Source organism: Sebastes fasciatus, chromosome 18 (genome assembly GCF_043250625.1).
Source record: "Sebastes fasciatus isolate fSebFas1 chromosome 18, fSebFas1.pri, whole genome shotgun sequence".
NCBI classification, from domain to species: domain Eukaryota; kingdom Metazoa; phylum Chordata; class Actinopteri; order Perciformes; family Sebastidae; genus Sebastes; species Sebastes fasciatus.
Genome location: NC_133812.1, coordinates 23,409,351 through 23,425,142, shown reverse-complemented (window position 1 = coordinate 23,425,142; position 15,792 = coordinate 23,409,351). Strand labels below are relative to the sequence as shown.

At 40.4% G+C, this 15,792-nt stretch overlaps 1 protein-coding gene and 1 long non-coding RNA gene across 4 annotated transcripts; one reads left to right on the top strand and one right to left on the bottom strand.

Moving 5' to 3' along the window:
- Positions 1-3,084: 3,084 nt before the first annotated feature.
- Positions 3,085-14,904, top strand: LOC141756281 (hepatic sodium/bile acid cotransporter-like). 3 transcript variants are annotated; one of them, XM_074615885.1, is made up of 8 exons: positions 3,085-3,243; positions 4,620-4,845; positions 4,929-5,015; positions 5,131-5,243; positions 6,009-6,210; positions 6,307-6,485; positions 6,574-6,776; positions 14,708-14,904. In XM_074615885.1, exons 2-8 carry the CDS (start codon positions 4,645-4,647, stop codon positions 14,758-14,760), a joined length of 1,038 nt encoding a protein of 345 aa, XP_074471986.1. In that variant the 5' UTR covers positions 3,085-3,243; positions 4,620-4,644; the 3' UTR covers positions 14,761-14,904. The 3 variants fall into 3 exon arrangements, with proteins under 3 accessions (XP_074471986.1, XP_074471987.1, XP_074471988.1); XM_074615886.1 differs by lacking the exon at positions 14,708-14,904 and adding an exon at positions 7,451-7,668 and having other exon boundaries at positions 3,086-3,243; XM_074615887.1 differs by lacking the exons at positions 3,085-3,243; positions 4,620-4,845; positions 4,929-5,015; ... (2 more) ...; positions 6,307-6,485; positions 6,574-6,776 and adding exons at positions 9,937-10,085; positions 11,710-11,932; positions 12,032-12,118; ... (2 more) ...; positions 14,086-14,264; positions 14,355-14,557.
- On the bottom strand, positions 9,029-9,446 carry LOC141756636 (uncharacterized). The gene is made up of 2 exons (XR_012591500.1): positions 9,232-9,446; positions 9,029-9,090 (listed from the first exon to the last, which is right to left on the bottom strand). It is a non-coding gene; the product is annotated as an uncharacterized LOC141756636 (long non-coding RNA).
- Positions 14,905-15,792: the final 888 nt, after the last annotated feature.

Below are 15,792 nucleotides of genomic sequence, written 5' to 3'. Positions count from 1 at the left end.
ACGTTTTGCCATTTAATTGTACCGTTTTTCCCCACAGGCCATCAGACTTTTAAATATATAATTCATACACCTTCTCTACACAAAAATATATCTTATACTGTATATACGGTATATGTTCTTAATGTATATGTTCTTAATATGTCTGTATATGTCTTAATATGCCTGAATATGTTTTTAATATGTCCTTGTACAAAGTATTTACTTTTATAATTGTAATGTAAATGTAATATAACTTATTATTTTAATGGAGCTTCCCAGCAAAAAGTATTTCACACGTTTGTACCTGTATAACCGGCGTGACAATAAACATCTTGAATCTTGTTTTAACATTTGAAAACGAATGCAGTCTTCCAAAAGCAGAAGAATTAACAGGAATTTAACTTGCAAGTGACTAAAATATCTAATGTTTGGTGTCTTGTTTGTATAGAAATACAAACTGATGCATTTAAAGGTGCTGTGTGTAGGATTTAGCGGCATCTAGTGGCCTCCGCTCACTCCTCCCTTTCTAAGACTGCAGTAACGGGAGCTGCCGAATGCAAAACCGTGTTAATTCACCTCGCTCATCCTTACCATAATAACACTACTTTAGGCGCAACGGAAGTCAGACGGCGGTACCACGGTTTTGCACTCGGCGGCTCACGTTACCGCAGTTTCACAAGCGTGTCGGAGAACAATTCTTAGTTAAATTAAACAATAATGAAAACATAGTTATGAATATTATATTCCATTTCTGCTAATAGATCCCCTGAAATGTTACACACTGTTCCTTTAAGTGCAGTCGCTATCATAAATTTGTCTTCTATGACTGAAGGATTTGACGAGGTGTCAATATTATCTACATAAAACAGTAATACAGTATTCTCAATAGATAAAATGAGAGTTTTGAAAATTACATATTCTGTATTATTTCAAATACTTGTGTGTAAGTTATACCTTTTTTTCGTATTGATATTTGTATGATCTTTGAGGAAATAGCTGTTTGATAACGACCACTTTATTTTAAAATGCAGCAATGGTTAAATTCAACGCTGAAATATCCTACGGGAGATTTGCAGCCCCAAATTAAAAGGATTGTCTCTAAAGAACTCTTCATGTGTTATTGAAACAGTGCTGGACTAGTTTACTACAACTTTAAACAACTTTATTCCACTGTTGTTTGTAGATGACAAACCCAGGGTTTATTGTCTCACTGCGGTATTTACACATTCAACTCTTAAACATTTTATGACTCATCGTGATTATTCTCCTACAAGTCAAACAGAATGCAGTCCGTGCAGTATTTCCACTCGATCCCTTTCAGAGATTTACTGCACGTGGTGGGGACTTTTTAGTAGATGTCAAACACTGCTCCACCTCCCTCACTCCCTCACAACACGCCCTTCCTCCTACAAACTGTCAATCTCACTGCATGGAGGCACACTCTTTTCCAAACTGCCATTTCTATTTGTGTCTCATGCTGGGTTTCCCAGGACTTTTAGTCCCTGTAACTACTTTTAAAGGAACTAAAAGGTTCCTTTAGCACACTGTTGTTTGCGTTTCCACCTGTGAAGGATAGGCAAATTAGTCCGCTGACATATGAAAAAGCAACATGACATGGGACGAGAGCTGCTGGTGGTCACAGCAGTAAACACACTCTGCAGCCTGCAGTTCAGTGGGTCCGCCTGTTTACTCTAAAAAAACATTTCTGTCTCACTGTGACGATATTTACTGCCGCATGTGTTTACTGATGCACGTTGGCTGTAATGAATGAATTGCAGCAGAGGGAAATTAATCTAAGAGCCTTGTTGATGTCTTGTTGATGTCTTGGTGACACCTCATGTCACCAAGACAAAGGTGACATGAGGTGACTCAACAGGCGTCCTTCGTCGCTGCTAGTTCTCTGATGGTTGGTGTGTCTGGGGCTTACGAGCGTCTGTCTCCACAGTAAATCATCTGTTGAGTGTTTTAGGGTTATTTATTTGTGCTTTAGAACGTTAACGCTGCGAAACAAGAACATAACTTTTCTTTCTGTCATAACTTCACTTTTAATGTTATCAAACAAAGACAAATGTTCTCTCCTCGTCCTAAAATGGTCCTAAATAAATCAATACTAGAGTGCTTCCTTGTTTCATGCAAGGCCTACAGAGAGGAGGCTGGGTCACGCGTCATATCTCCGGGGGTATAACACACGCGCAGTAAAATCTGGCCTGCACTTGCCGAAATTGAGCCAATCGCAACGCACGACCGCAGCTTCAGTTACACTGCACATGTGTCATAACCCGTACCCCAAGACCCATGTCCACCCGTGACCCAGCCTCCTTTCCATAGGCCTTGGTTTCATGAATGAAGCGGTGCAGTTGAAGCAGCACAGTTGACTTTTTGGAGGGTAACACATTAATGCACCAGTAATATTAATCTATCTATGGCCCATAACTATGTTGAATGCATGAAGTAGAAGCTGGATCTCTGGGCCTGGCACAGAGCTGCATGCATGAGGAGTTTCCTCTTTCATTCATTCTCTACTGCAGAGTTTTTTTATTTGCAGCAAATGAAAGCTATCAGTTAGAGTAACAATCTGTGAACTGAACGTAATTTCTTGTCATCATGTGCAGAGTTTGTACTTGGCAAAGGCTAATCTGCTGGCTCGCCAGTATGCTGTCGCCAACAAGCCTGATGATAATCATCCATTTGTGTTCCTAAGGCTCTCTTCTTGACAAATGCTGCTTATTTCTGTAAATGTTTAAGCCTCCCTTTTTGTTAGGAACCAGTAGAAAGCTAAATTGATGTACATCCTAGTTTTCTATTGTGAGGTGTAATAAAATTTGCAGCCTCTTCCGGCCGCTAGCAGGTTTTAAGATGTAGACGTTGCTTTGTCTAAATAAGAAAAGTCACTTTTTGTACCTTTGCCTCACTTCTAATAGACAAAGATTTGTTGCAGTTTAAGTTGCAGCAGATAAGGACAAACATGAGTTATATTCTCACAGGACAAAGATGCTACTGTGTTTATTCTGCATATCTTTAAAACAAAAACATCTCAAATGTATCTGATGAATTCTCAGAAACGGTAAATTTGGTGATGGGAAGGCCGTAATCGTCTCTCATGTATCACTCAAGCTGCAGAAGTCAACTGTTGCACTAGATGGCACCTCTGTACAACCGGCAGCCTTCATGTGTCATTTGTGACTGACAGAAAAGAGAGTGAAGGAGTAGATTTTGTTTCAGAGAGAAGAGGAGAGAAGAGTAGAGGAACCTCTGGCCCAACAGGTAACAACACAATATATTAATATTTACACTTCATGCAGGGATACGTATCCACTTGGGGGGAGATTTTCTTCTGTTTTCTACAAACTGACCTCCAAGAAGAGGTGTGCAATTCTCACCTTCAGAACATTCATGAAGCTCTGTGGTTTCTTACGTTTGTTTCTTTTTATGGGTGCAAAATAGATATGAGAAATCCTGTGAAGGTAATTTGTGTGCACACAGCATGAGAGCATGCCAGCAGGGAGGATGTGGTCGGAAACTCTGGAGATTGAGGTTAACTTGGCACAAACGCTGTGACGACTGAGAAAATACTCAGTCGTCAACAGATTTAAGGACTTGCTGTGGAAATGTGTATTTTTGGTTGAATCACTAAAAGTATAAATGTAAAACAATAGGTTTCAGTGAATTGAGAAATGTTTGTGACTTTTACTTTATGGGAAATGACCCACATGTATTTGAAAATGGTTTATTGTGCTTAATCACCTGACCTGCAGCAGGTCACATTGTTTATATCTTACAGATCTTCCGATTTCTGATAATAACTTTTATTGGAACATGTTTTAGGATTTCTTTCTTTCTTTCTTTCTTTCTTTTGATACTGTCATTTTTTTATTTAATTTTTTTAAATTATTGTCTAACTGTCCTGCATTCCTCGGTGATAATAACTTGATGGGAACACACATCCGTAGGCTATGTAAACATTTGATTAATGTTTTATTTATTCATTCATATTTATCAATGTATTTGTCAACATCTGTAACTCCTTCTGTGGGCACCCATAAGTGAATGATAATATAATAAAACACAAATGTATGTCTATATTTCTTATTGGAAATCAATTACCAACACAAAACAATGACAAATCTTGTCCAGAAACCCTCACAGGTACTGCATTTAGCATAAGAAATATGCTCAAATCATAACATGGCAAACTGCAGCCCATCAGGCAACAACAGCTGTCAGTGTGTCAGTGTGCTGACTTGACTATGACTTGCCCCAAACTGCATGTGATTATCATAAAGTGGGCATGTCTGTAAAGGGGAGACTCGTGGGTACCCATAGAACCCATTTTCATTCACATATCTTGAGATCAGAGGTCAAGGGATCCCATTGAAAATGGTCATGCCAAGTGCATACTCTGATATTTGATTGTATAATTAACACATGGGAGAAGAGTTTGGGGTTTTCTGCCAGATATCTCCACCTATTTGGTTAGGCTTCATAATGTTTTGGGTTCAAATAAACCCTTCCCAGAAAGTGCTGAAGGCAAACTTCTCCCGTATGTGTATAGTTACAAAAAGCAGCAGGTGTTGTTTATGATTGATGGATGACGAAATGTTCTCCGTCTAACTTTGTGTCCATCTTTTTTGTGTTCTAAGATTACAACTCTCGTGCTGCTCCAACATGGCTGATCTGTTCTCCGATCCAGATTTATGGCAAAATCAAAGCCTCATGTTCAACATGACGGCTGTTAACAACAATAGCTCTGTTTACACGGAGATCATGTCGCCCGTGATGAACACAACCATCAACATACTACTGGTAGTCATCATGTTCATCACCATGGTTTCACTGGGATGCACCATGGAGGTGTCCAAGATCAAGGTGATACATATCCATTATCCGTGTTCATAAATGATATAAACGACCACATTTCTGTACCAAAACATCTTTTTCCTTCTTTCCAGCATCACATAGTGAGACCTAAGGGGGTGGCAATAGCAGTGCTGGCTCAGTATGGTGTCATGCCTCTTACAGCCTTTTGTTTAGCTAAGGTTGGTATTCCTGTTTTAAACATTATAAACATTTACATTACAGGAAGTAGTGCTAATAGACATTGGCAACACAGTCAGACAGACATTGTATGATCATTATGGTTTCATGCTGCAGGCGTTCCAGCTGACTTCAATAACGGCTGTGGTGATTCTGGTCTGTGGCTGCTGTCCTGGAGGAAGCATCTCCAACCTCCTGGCTCTGGCTCTGAAGGGAGACATGAACCTCAGGTACACACAACCTGTGTGATTATCTTCTCCAATTACCAGATAAATAGTCCCGATAAGACTTATACAACTTAAACTGTCTGCACTGTGGCAAACATGATGTTTTGGTGAACTGGCCCTTTACAGTAAAGTTCAACGACCTCTTACCAATGCTTGTTTTCACTGTATAGCTGCAATAGATGATGCCGTGCCAATCAGAGTGATTAAATACGGGTTCATTATTTGAGTTGAATGACCTGCAAGACATCACCAGTCTGATCATAAACTATGAAATTATCATAATCAAGGTGATGTCAACCTGATATATAAAGGGGCAGTTACAATAAGAGGACAAGAAACCTGTTAATCATGCATTATCACAATCTCATGCAACTCAGTTGACAAGCCTGAAGCTCCTTATGTCCCCCTGGAGGCTACAATGTGCATTACACCTCACACATTTAACAACATACATACATTTGCTGCAAGCAAAAAACTTTTTAAAATCATATTTGCTGCATTTCTACCCACTGCAGCTTTAAGCCGGCCCTGGAATCATCCTCTGGTGACCATAAACATTCAAAACACATTTCCTGGCAGTCTGGCTCGTGGTTACTACCGTAGATAGCGATGGACATGTGATCATCCAGTGATTGAAATTGCATGAATTCTGTTCGAGGGTCAATTCTGGCCCAGTAGTAGTTGTTTACCTGCCGTCCCCATCACCAGCCAGAGAGTCATGTTTGCACCAGGCTGGGATTAAGAAGTTATCACTCTGTGTGTTCTCAGCATTGTGATGACAACCTGCTCCACGTTGCTGGCTCTGGTCATGATGCCTCTGCTGCTCTACATCTACTGTCACGGCTTCAACCTGCAGAACTCCGTGCCCTACAACGGCATCATTATATCGCTGCTCTCGATCCTCATACCCTGCGGTGTCGGCATCCTTATCAACTACTACAGGCCACAGTACTCAAAGACCATCACAAGGGTTGGTGCATACACACGATGATTAATGGTTTGTAAAATAAAATAAAATTATCAGGCTACAGTTTTCATGATTGATTTGTTGCTTCCTGTCCTGCAGGTAGGCCTCGCTTTCATGATGATTGCCGTGGTGGCTATCGCCACATTTGCCAGCATTGTAATCGGAGCCTCCATCCTGACAGTGCTGTCTCCTCCCCTCATGGCCATCGGTGCTCTCATGCCCTTCATAGGCTACACCTTCGGATACATCATCTCCTGGCTCTTCAGACTCAACCAATCGTGAGTTATCTGGTTCACATCGATGTGACGGGTAGTATTAGTCAAGTCAGAGACTAAAGAGCCTTCCCTTATGTTTCCGTGACTTAAGGGAGCGGAGGACCGTTGCTATGGAAACAGGCTGTCAGAACATCACGCTGTGCTCCATCATTCTGAAACTGGCATTTCCCCCGGAGGTCATCGGCCCTCTGTTCCTGTTCCCCATGGTCTACATCTCCTTCCAGCTGATGGAGGCGGCGCTGCTCATCGTGCTGTTCAGGTGTCACCAAAGGTTCACTCTCAAAGAGAAAGAAGGTGAGACTGAAACCAGGTGTTTAAAGGGTTAATGTGGAGACAGGCCTTTTTATTTTGGACTGAAAAAGTCATTCAACCATTTCAATTAATAATTAATCAAAGTTACTTATGAAGCAAAAATACAAACTATATTCTGGTTTCAGCGTCTCAAATGTGAAGATTTGTTGATTTTCTCTGTTTTAAATGATTGTAAATTGAATATATTTTTGAATAGTTGGTCTGACAAAACAAGCATTTGTCACCTTGAGAAAGCGTGATAGGCATCTTTCTTTTCGGTCAGCTTGACTTTCAGTCAGCTTGACATTGACACCACTGATGCTTTATAGACTAAATGATTAATTGCCTGATAAAAAAATACTATGAATAGAGGTTATTCACCTGCAAAACCCAGGCCTTTTAAGACAGGGAAACAGTATTCAACACAACACCGGCTTGTTAAACCATTAAAATGTCCTCCTTCTGTCCTATTCGAGCATATTGCAGACTACACTGGAAGTGTCACCATTTTTTTTGGTCTTGTCATTGTTGAGGAGGTGACTGTGTTATGCTGGTATTTTTGGTATACTACATTTGACATACTATGTATTGGGACATGTTAAATCTTTTAAATAGTATGGTAGTATGGGTATTGGAACTCACAGATTGCCTGCTTGTGTTTTGTCCTCCCCCTGCAGGTAGTGGGCCGGCGGTACAGGTCGATGCGGAGCTGGCTCACCTGGGCTGATGATCTGGCAAACCTACAACGCTAACGCTGGCCAGTTCAGTCTCTGCTCAGTTTTGTCTTTTCTTTTTGCATGCAACAGCTTCATACACTATTTTCCACTCATATACATCACTGGTGTTAGTGATTGTTTACTAATCTGTTTTGTAAATAAATGTTTGATAAATTGTGTCCCTCCTTTTTCTGAGCCAGTTCATGACAGCTGATTCAGGTTGATGGAAAATGTAGCTACAGGGTTCTGGCCTTTTGTAGCTGATTGGTTGTTGTGACAATACACTAAGGATTAGACTCGTACTTTTCTCACCTCAAATGATCTGAGCTACTCTACAAGCTTTTCACCAGAGGTGGAATGTAACTAAGTACATTTACTCAACTACTACTTAAATTAAATGCACTTGTATTTCCATTTTATGCAACTTTATACTTCTACTGCACTACATCTCAAAGGCAAATATTCTACTCTTTACTCGACCGCATTTGTCTGACAGCTTTAGCTACTTTTCAGATTACTTTTTTTCATACCCTGGAAACCATGAAGTGTTTCTTTACATGACGAGAAAACTCCCACTTTTACAGCTAAATAAACTATTTAAGAAGCCTCTTGGACCAGCTGCAAAATGCATCGTCACAACTGAAAACAGGGCTGCTGTATTAATGCATCTATCTATGTCCCATAAGTATGTTGAATGCATGAAGTAGGAGCTTCTCTGGGGCCTGGCACAGAGCTGCCTGCATGAGGAGTTTCCTCTTTCATTCATTCTCTATTGCAGGGGGTTTAGCTATCAGGAACCTTGGCATGAGCTTTAGAGTAACAATCTGTGAACTGAACGCAATTTATTATGATCATGTGCAGAGTTTGTACTTGATGCATAGCGATTTGTACTTTAAGTAGCCATTTTTTGGCAGCAAATGACCACTTTGAAGGCATAATTTCTTCACTAAAAGCAGAGGATCTTTCTGTAAATAATAACCCCAAAAGCATTAAAGCCTCTCTATTGGTTAGACACCAGCAAAAGCTAAACTGCTGTATATCCTAGTTTTCAATTGTGAGGTGTAATGAAAATTGCAGCTTCCTGAGGCCACTAGCCTAGTCTGACTGCAAATTTGTTTTTTTTGGTAGTCACTAGAAGGAAACCAGCAAACTGGGGAAGCTCTCGTGAGATTGTTAAAGTTAGGCATTAATCTTGAATAGTTAAGGTTAAGATAGGTTGTTGGGCAGACGTTTTTGCAGATCTCAGATCAGGTTTCTCAACTTGATGCCAATTTAGATATTCTTCTCTTTCTGTAGGACTTATTGTGGCTGCTGGTAAACAAATCAAAACAGAGTTCAAAGAGTTTTGGGGATCTTCTTCCTCAGAAATTTCCCACAATTCAGACTCTTTCAGATGTTGGTTCCTCCACACACGAACTCACCCGAGAGAAGATTATTTAAAGTCAACTGTTCAGGTGACCTAATTAGCGACGGCTGGAGACTACGGACACTGAGCAATGAACATGAGGCACCACAATTATGGACAGAGAGCCGGAAAACTCCACCAAAAAAAGAGACTTTATTTTAGATGAGTTCCTCTTTAAAATCATCAAATGGTGGATCTGCAGTGAATACACAAAAAAAGGAGATGCATGTTAGAAACAGAGTGCATCTAATCAAATTGAATATCAAATCAAAGTCACAATATTTAAACAAGACAATAAGCAGGTAAAAGGAGCACATGGCTTTAAAGGATAACTCACACTAGACGCCGCGCTTGATGAAGACCCGTGAACAGGTCTGGCTGGTAACAGGGCAAACAGTGTAATGTTCTTCCATCCTAGTTATAGGAGCACTGATTCAAACTGGGCTCACCTGTGCCTAGTGGCTCCAGGCAGCACAGGTGAGCCGGTGGCTCCTCCCAGAGCTCATCAGGGCCAAGACAGACCAAGGCCTATCGAAGGAGGATGGAACACGGGCGGACCCAAGACCCGTGTCAGTGATCTAACATGTGAATAGATAATAAAACCTACTAGTAGGTGTAGTAGGCCCCTATTGACCCACGTCTATGGGGCTTATAGTGACTGATAACGCCTATTTAATAGCCTGACAACAGTCTAATCGGCTGCCAGATTTGACTGTGCATGTGTTGTACCCCAAAGATATGACGTGTGACCCAGCCTCTTTCGACAGGCCGTGTGACAGACAGGGAAGACTTCCAACATCAACATTTCAAAAAATATCTCTAATGTATCTGATGAATTCTCAAAAACACACAAATACTAAACAATAAACTGTATTCAATATGCAAAAACAAGGTTTTCCAGGTCTTGGCTACAGAGCAACATGGTGTCCAACAACACAAGGACACTTTTTGATCTCCTAAAAATAGACGCATTTATTAGGTTATATGTTTCATTCTGCTTTTTCCACTTCTGAGGAGTAATGTAATCATGTGTCGCTCAAGCTGCAGAAGTCAACTGTTGCACTAGATGGCACCTCTGTACAACCGGCAGCCTTCACCTGTCACTTGTGACAGACAGAAAAGAGAGTGAAGGAGTAGATTTTGTTTCAGAGAGAAGAGGAGAGAAGAGTAGAGGAACCTCTGGCCCAACAGGTAACAACACAATATATTAATATTTACACTTCATGCAGGGATACGTATCCACTGGGGGGAGATTTTCTTCTATTTAGGTATGCAATTCACACCTTCAGATCAGCTGGTAAATCAGTATGCGACACATTTATGTGACATAATAGATTAATTATAATTACTGACAAATGCTGTCCTTAAATAAAACCTGTATATCTGTGTGCAGCAACATTACAGTGTGTTATAAACCATTTGTTTACTGCTAATAAATGATAACGTTAAGTGCTAACATAGCTTTTCTTTGCATGTTGTGAAGCTGGTGTGTGAAGTCAGCATCTTATATATACTGAAAACACACAAAGACACAGCAACAATTCACTGCACAAACAAACACACAGTGTGTTTTCTGCTACCGGTGATTTATTAAAGTGATAGGGAATCAAATTTATTTATAATAATGTGAAAATCACAAATATCTATCAAGTTTTGTTTGTATTTTTCTTAATTTTCTTGATATTTAACCAACATGTGGAATTATAGCGTCTTAACCGGCAGTCTAACAGAGCTATCTCTTTCAGACTGCACAGCGACACAAAATATAATATTAGGTTAAAGGTCCTCAGGATCATAAAATGTGTACTATGGACTTAAAGATTATACTCGCATTGTTCACTGATGAAAAGCGCTGCTTATCAACGCAACGACGATCTTTCTGCTTGTTCTGAAACAATGAACACTTCAGAGAAAACAACGTACAACACGCAGAGAAGTAAGCAGCAGACTTATCTATTAGAGTGGCAGACTTGAAGATTTTCATTTAAATAAATGTCTGTTACTATCTATCGTCAAAGGAGGTAACACAATGGTGATTGAGCCTATGACCCACTGATGAAAGTATTGCAATATTTATATATTTGCAGTGTTATAAATGGATGTCTGTGGTGACATACCCGGAAAATATTACTTTCTATGCATGCAATTTTGAAAAATTGAAGCTCATGTACATAGAAATGAAATGTTTTTATTCTATTTCTATGCTCATGTATCAACAAAAAGACTACTAGGCTTCGTCCAAAATCCCATATGCACTACATACTCAATATGTGTACTATCGTTCAACATGAATAAACAGTAATATGTATATTTTAGGACGCAGTGAAAGTTCAAGTCAGGTAGAAATCTAACGTAATCTCTGTTCGTTTGGTTGCTTCCATGGCTGAAGAAGGCCGTGTTTGGTGCTAATAACTGTCTGTGGCATTGTTGTCGGAGAAGCCAGTATTTCAATTCAGCATGTTTCCTTAATGTCTGATGACATATCATGGTCATTTTATGATTTATTACAGTAAACATATTACATATTGGTCCTTTAAGGATTGCCACTTTAAAGTATCTGACTTCAGGATCTCAATAAAGTGCTCCAAGGATGACATATTTTTGTAAGCCAACCAGGAAGTTAGCATCGCCCTGGTTCCCTCGACAAAAAGCCAATGAGATTTTTCCATTGGGTTTTTCCAAACACACGTTTATGATACTTGCGCGTCTTCACAAATGAACACAACGTTAATGATATGGAAAATCTGTGACGCAATAGAAACATTTTATGACGTTAAAATACTAACTTTGTGTCCATCTTTTTTTGTGTTCTAAGATTACAACTCTCGTGCTGCTCCAACATGGCTGATCTGTTCTCTGATCCAGATTTGGGGCAAAATCAAAGCCTCATGTTCAACATGACGGCTGCTAACACCAGCTCCGTTTTCACGGCTATGCTGTCGCCAGTGATGGACAAAACCATCAACATACTGATGATAATCGTCATGTTCATCACCATGGTTTCACTGGGATGCACCATGGAGGTGTCCAAGATCAAGGTGATACCCATCTGTTACATTATCTGTACATTATCTGTGTTTATGAATGATATAAACGACCACATTTCTGTACCAAAACATCTTTTTCCTTCTTTCCAGCACCACATAGTGAGACCTAAGGGGGTGGCGATAGCAGTGCTGGCCCAGTATGGTGTCATGCCTCTTACAGCCTTTTGCTTAGCTAAGGTTGGTATTCCTGTTTTAAACATTATAAACATTTACATTACAGGAAGTAGTGCTAATAGACATTTGCAACACAATCAAACAGACATTGTATGATCATTATGGTTTCATGCTGCAGGCGTTCCAGCTGACTGATATAACGGCTGTGGTGATTCTGGTCTGTGGCTGCTGTCCTGGAGGAAGCCTCTCCAACCTCCTGGCCCTGGCTCTGAAGGGAGACATGAACCTCAGGTACACACAACCTGTGTGATTATCTTCTCCAATTACCAAATAAATAGTCCCGATAAGAAATATACAACTTAAACTGTCTGCATTGTGGCAAACATGATCTTTTGGGATCTTGGGTAAACTGTCCCTTTACGGTAAAGTTCAACAACCTCTGCCCATGCTTGGTTTCACTGTAGCTGCAATAGATGATGCCATGCCAATCAGATTGATTTAATACAGGTTCATTATTTGAGTTGAATGACCTGCAAGACATCACCAATCTGATCATAAACTATTAAATTATCATAATAAAGGTGGTGGCAAACCCCTTTACTTTCAACCGTGAGGCCATTCACCCCATTAGGCACCTTATTCATCGAGGAGGACAGGTGTGGGGGCGTGTTGTTCAGGACATTCCTGCTCTGATATCTGATCACTGAGGCTCTTATCTGGCTTACAGCTGTTCTGACTGGACGTCCTGAAGCATTAATGGAGCCACTAATGACTAACTCAAATGGATTGACAAGTCTGAAGCCCCACATGCACCCCTTGGAGGCTACAATGTGCATTACACCTCATACATTTAACAACATGCAACAACATTTGCTGCAATTTTTTTTTTAAATATGACCTCTGAATGCTTATGGAGCTTTTATAATGATAGTCTAAGCAGCATTACTGTCATTTTGACATTTCTTCTGTACAAGGGAAAAGTTCAAGGTTAGCAGATCACCAGAAAGAATTATGATATATGAATATCCAAATCCCATAAATATCTATCCAGTCGTTTAAGTTCAATATTCATTCTTGACCTTAGAACAGCAGCTGAGAAATAAATCTTACTAAAAGCTCAATAGAGCTGTTGTCTTAAAATCTGAGGTTCAATTCTTGACCTTGGATATTGGCCACTTAGCAACTGTTCTTCTCAAAAGCTCAGATATTATAAGGACCTGTTGGTGAGATTATTTTCTAATCAATACAATAGTTTTCCAGACCTTTTGACCCTCTTGGTGGGCCTAAACAAAAGGTCACCAAAATAAAAATCATCCAGAGCCCTTTGGTGCCCGAGGCAAAACTTATACACCTACTGTATATGGCCTATGCCTTAAAGCTGCAGTAGGCAGAATATTTTTGGCACCATTGGGCAAAAATTCCATAATAACCTTTCATCATATTGTAATTCAAGTGTTCTGAGAGATAGCTAGACTCCTGCACCTCCTCATGGCTCTGTTTTCAGGCTTTAGAAAATCTAGCCCGTGATGGGAGACTTTGACCAATCACAGGTCATTTCAGAGAGAGCGAGCGTTCCTATTGGCTGTGCTCCGGCTGGTGGGCGGTGCTTGGTATTTCCTCAACAGATCTCAACATCCGTGTCACAAACCTTCTCATTTTACAGCTAAACAGTACACTACAAGATGTTTCTGAAATTTATCTGAAAGTTATCTCCCCGTGTGTTTCCCCTCAGCATTGTGATGACAACCTGCTCCACGTTGCTGGCTCTGGTCATGATGCCTCTGCTGCTCTACCTCTACTGTCAAGGCTTCAACCTGCAGAACTCCGTGCCCTACGACGGCATCATTATATCGCTGCTCTCGATCCTCATACCCTGCGGTGTCGGCATCCTTATCAACTACTACAGGCCGCAGTACGCAAAGACCATCACAAGGGTTGGTGCATACACACGATGATTAATGGTATGTCAAATAAAATAAAATTAACAGGCTACAGTTTTCATGATTGATCTGTTGCTTCCTGTCCTGCAGGTAGGCCTCGCTTTCATGATGATTGCCGTGGTGGCTATCGCCACATTTGCCAGCATTGTAATCGGAGCCTCCATCCTGACAGTGCTGTCTCCTCCCCTCATGGCCATCGGTGCTCTCATGCCCTTCATAGGCTACACCTTCGGATACATCATCTCCTGGCTCTTCAGACTCAACCAATCGTGAGTTATCTGGTTAACATCGATTGTGACGGGTAGTATTAGTCATGTCAGAGAATAAAGAGCCTTCCTTTATGTATCCCGTGACTTAAGGGAGCGGAGGACCGTTGCTATGGAAACAGGCTGTCAGAACATCACGCTGTGCTCCACCATTCTGAAACTGGCATTTCCCCCGGAGGTCATCGGCCCTCTGTACCTGTTCCCCATGGTCTACATCTCCTTCCAGCTGATGGAGGCGGCGCTGCTCATCGTGCTGTTCAGGTGTCACCAAAGGTTCACTCTCAAAGAGAAGAAAGGTGAGACTGAAACCAGGTTTTTAAAGAGTTCATGACCACATTTTAAGACCACACAAACACACTAACGTTGGGGTTTAATGGCATCTAGCTATATTTGTGATCCACAATCACATTTAAATGACCTTACCTTTTTTTCTCCTCCCCCTGCAGGTAGTGGGCCGGCAGTGCAGGTCGATGCTGAGCTGGCTCACCTAAAACACTAACGCCGGCCAGTTCAGTCTCTGCTCAGTTTCGTCTTTTCTTTTTGCATGTAACACCTTCATACACTATTTTTCACTCAAAAATATCACCGGTGTTAGTGATTGTTTACTAATCTTTTTTTGTAAATAAATATTTAATAAATTGTGTCCGTCCTTTGTCTGAGCCAATTCATGACAGCTGATTGATGGTAAACATAGCTACAGGGTTTAGCCTTTTGTAGCTTTCTTCCAAAAAGAATAAATATTATAAATAAATTAGTAATTAATAATAAAATATCTAAAATATATTCCGTGAATTCTCAGAAGCACACATTAGTTGACAAGCTAAACAATATATTCAATATACAAAAACTAAATGTTCCAGGTCTTGGCTACAGAGCAACATGGTTTCCTACAACACAAGGACACATTTTGATCTCCTAAAAAATAGACGCATTTGTCATGTTATATGTTTCATTCTGCTTTTTCCACTTCTGAGGAGTAATTTAATCATGTGTCGCTCAAGCTGCAGAAGTCAACTGTTGCACTAGATGGCACCTCTGTACAACCGGAAGCCTTCATGTGTCATTTGTGACTGACAGAAAAGAGAGTGAAGGAGTAGATTTTGTTTCAGAGAGAAGAGGAGAGAAGAGTAGAGGAACCTCTGGCCCAACAGGTAACAACACAATATATTCAATATTTACACTTCATGCAGGGATACGTATCCACTTGGGGGAGATTTTCTTCTATTTTCTACAAACTGACCTCCAAGAATAGGTGTGCAATTCTCACCTCCAGAACAGCCGGTAAATTAGTATGTGACACGTTTATGAAGCATGAGAGCAGCGGTGTGTCGTTAACAGATTAGCCAGATTTAAGTGACTCTGCAGAAACAAGTTTTTTGGTTGAAAAGTATAAATATAAAGCAAGAATATGTATCAGTGACTTGAGAAAATGTTTGTGACTTTTATTTTATTGGAAATGACTCAAATGTTTTTGGAAATGGATTATTGTGATCACTTTAATTAGACACTTACAGCAGGTCACATTGTTTAA

Excerpts from the sequence above, each read along its gene's own strand:
- LOC141756281 (XM_074615885.1), top strand. The coding sequence starts at position 4,645 with ATGGCTGATCTGTTCTCCGATCCAGATTTATGGCAAAATCAAAGCCTC. Across the intron at positions 5,016-5,130 it reads CAGCCTTTTGTTTAGCTAAG|GCGTTCCAGCTGACTTCAAT; the intron begins GTTGGTATTCCT and ends TTCATGCTGCAG. Across the intron at positions 5,244-6,008 it reads AAGGGAGACATGAACCTCAG|CATTGTGATGACAACCTGCT; the intron begins GTACACACAACC and ends GTGTGTTCTCAG.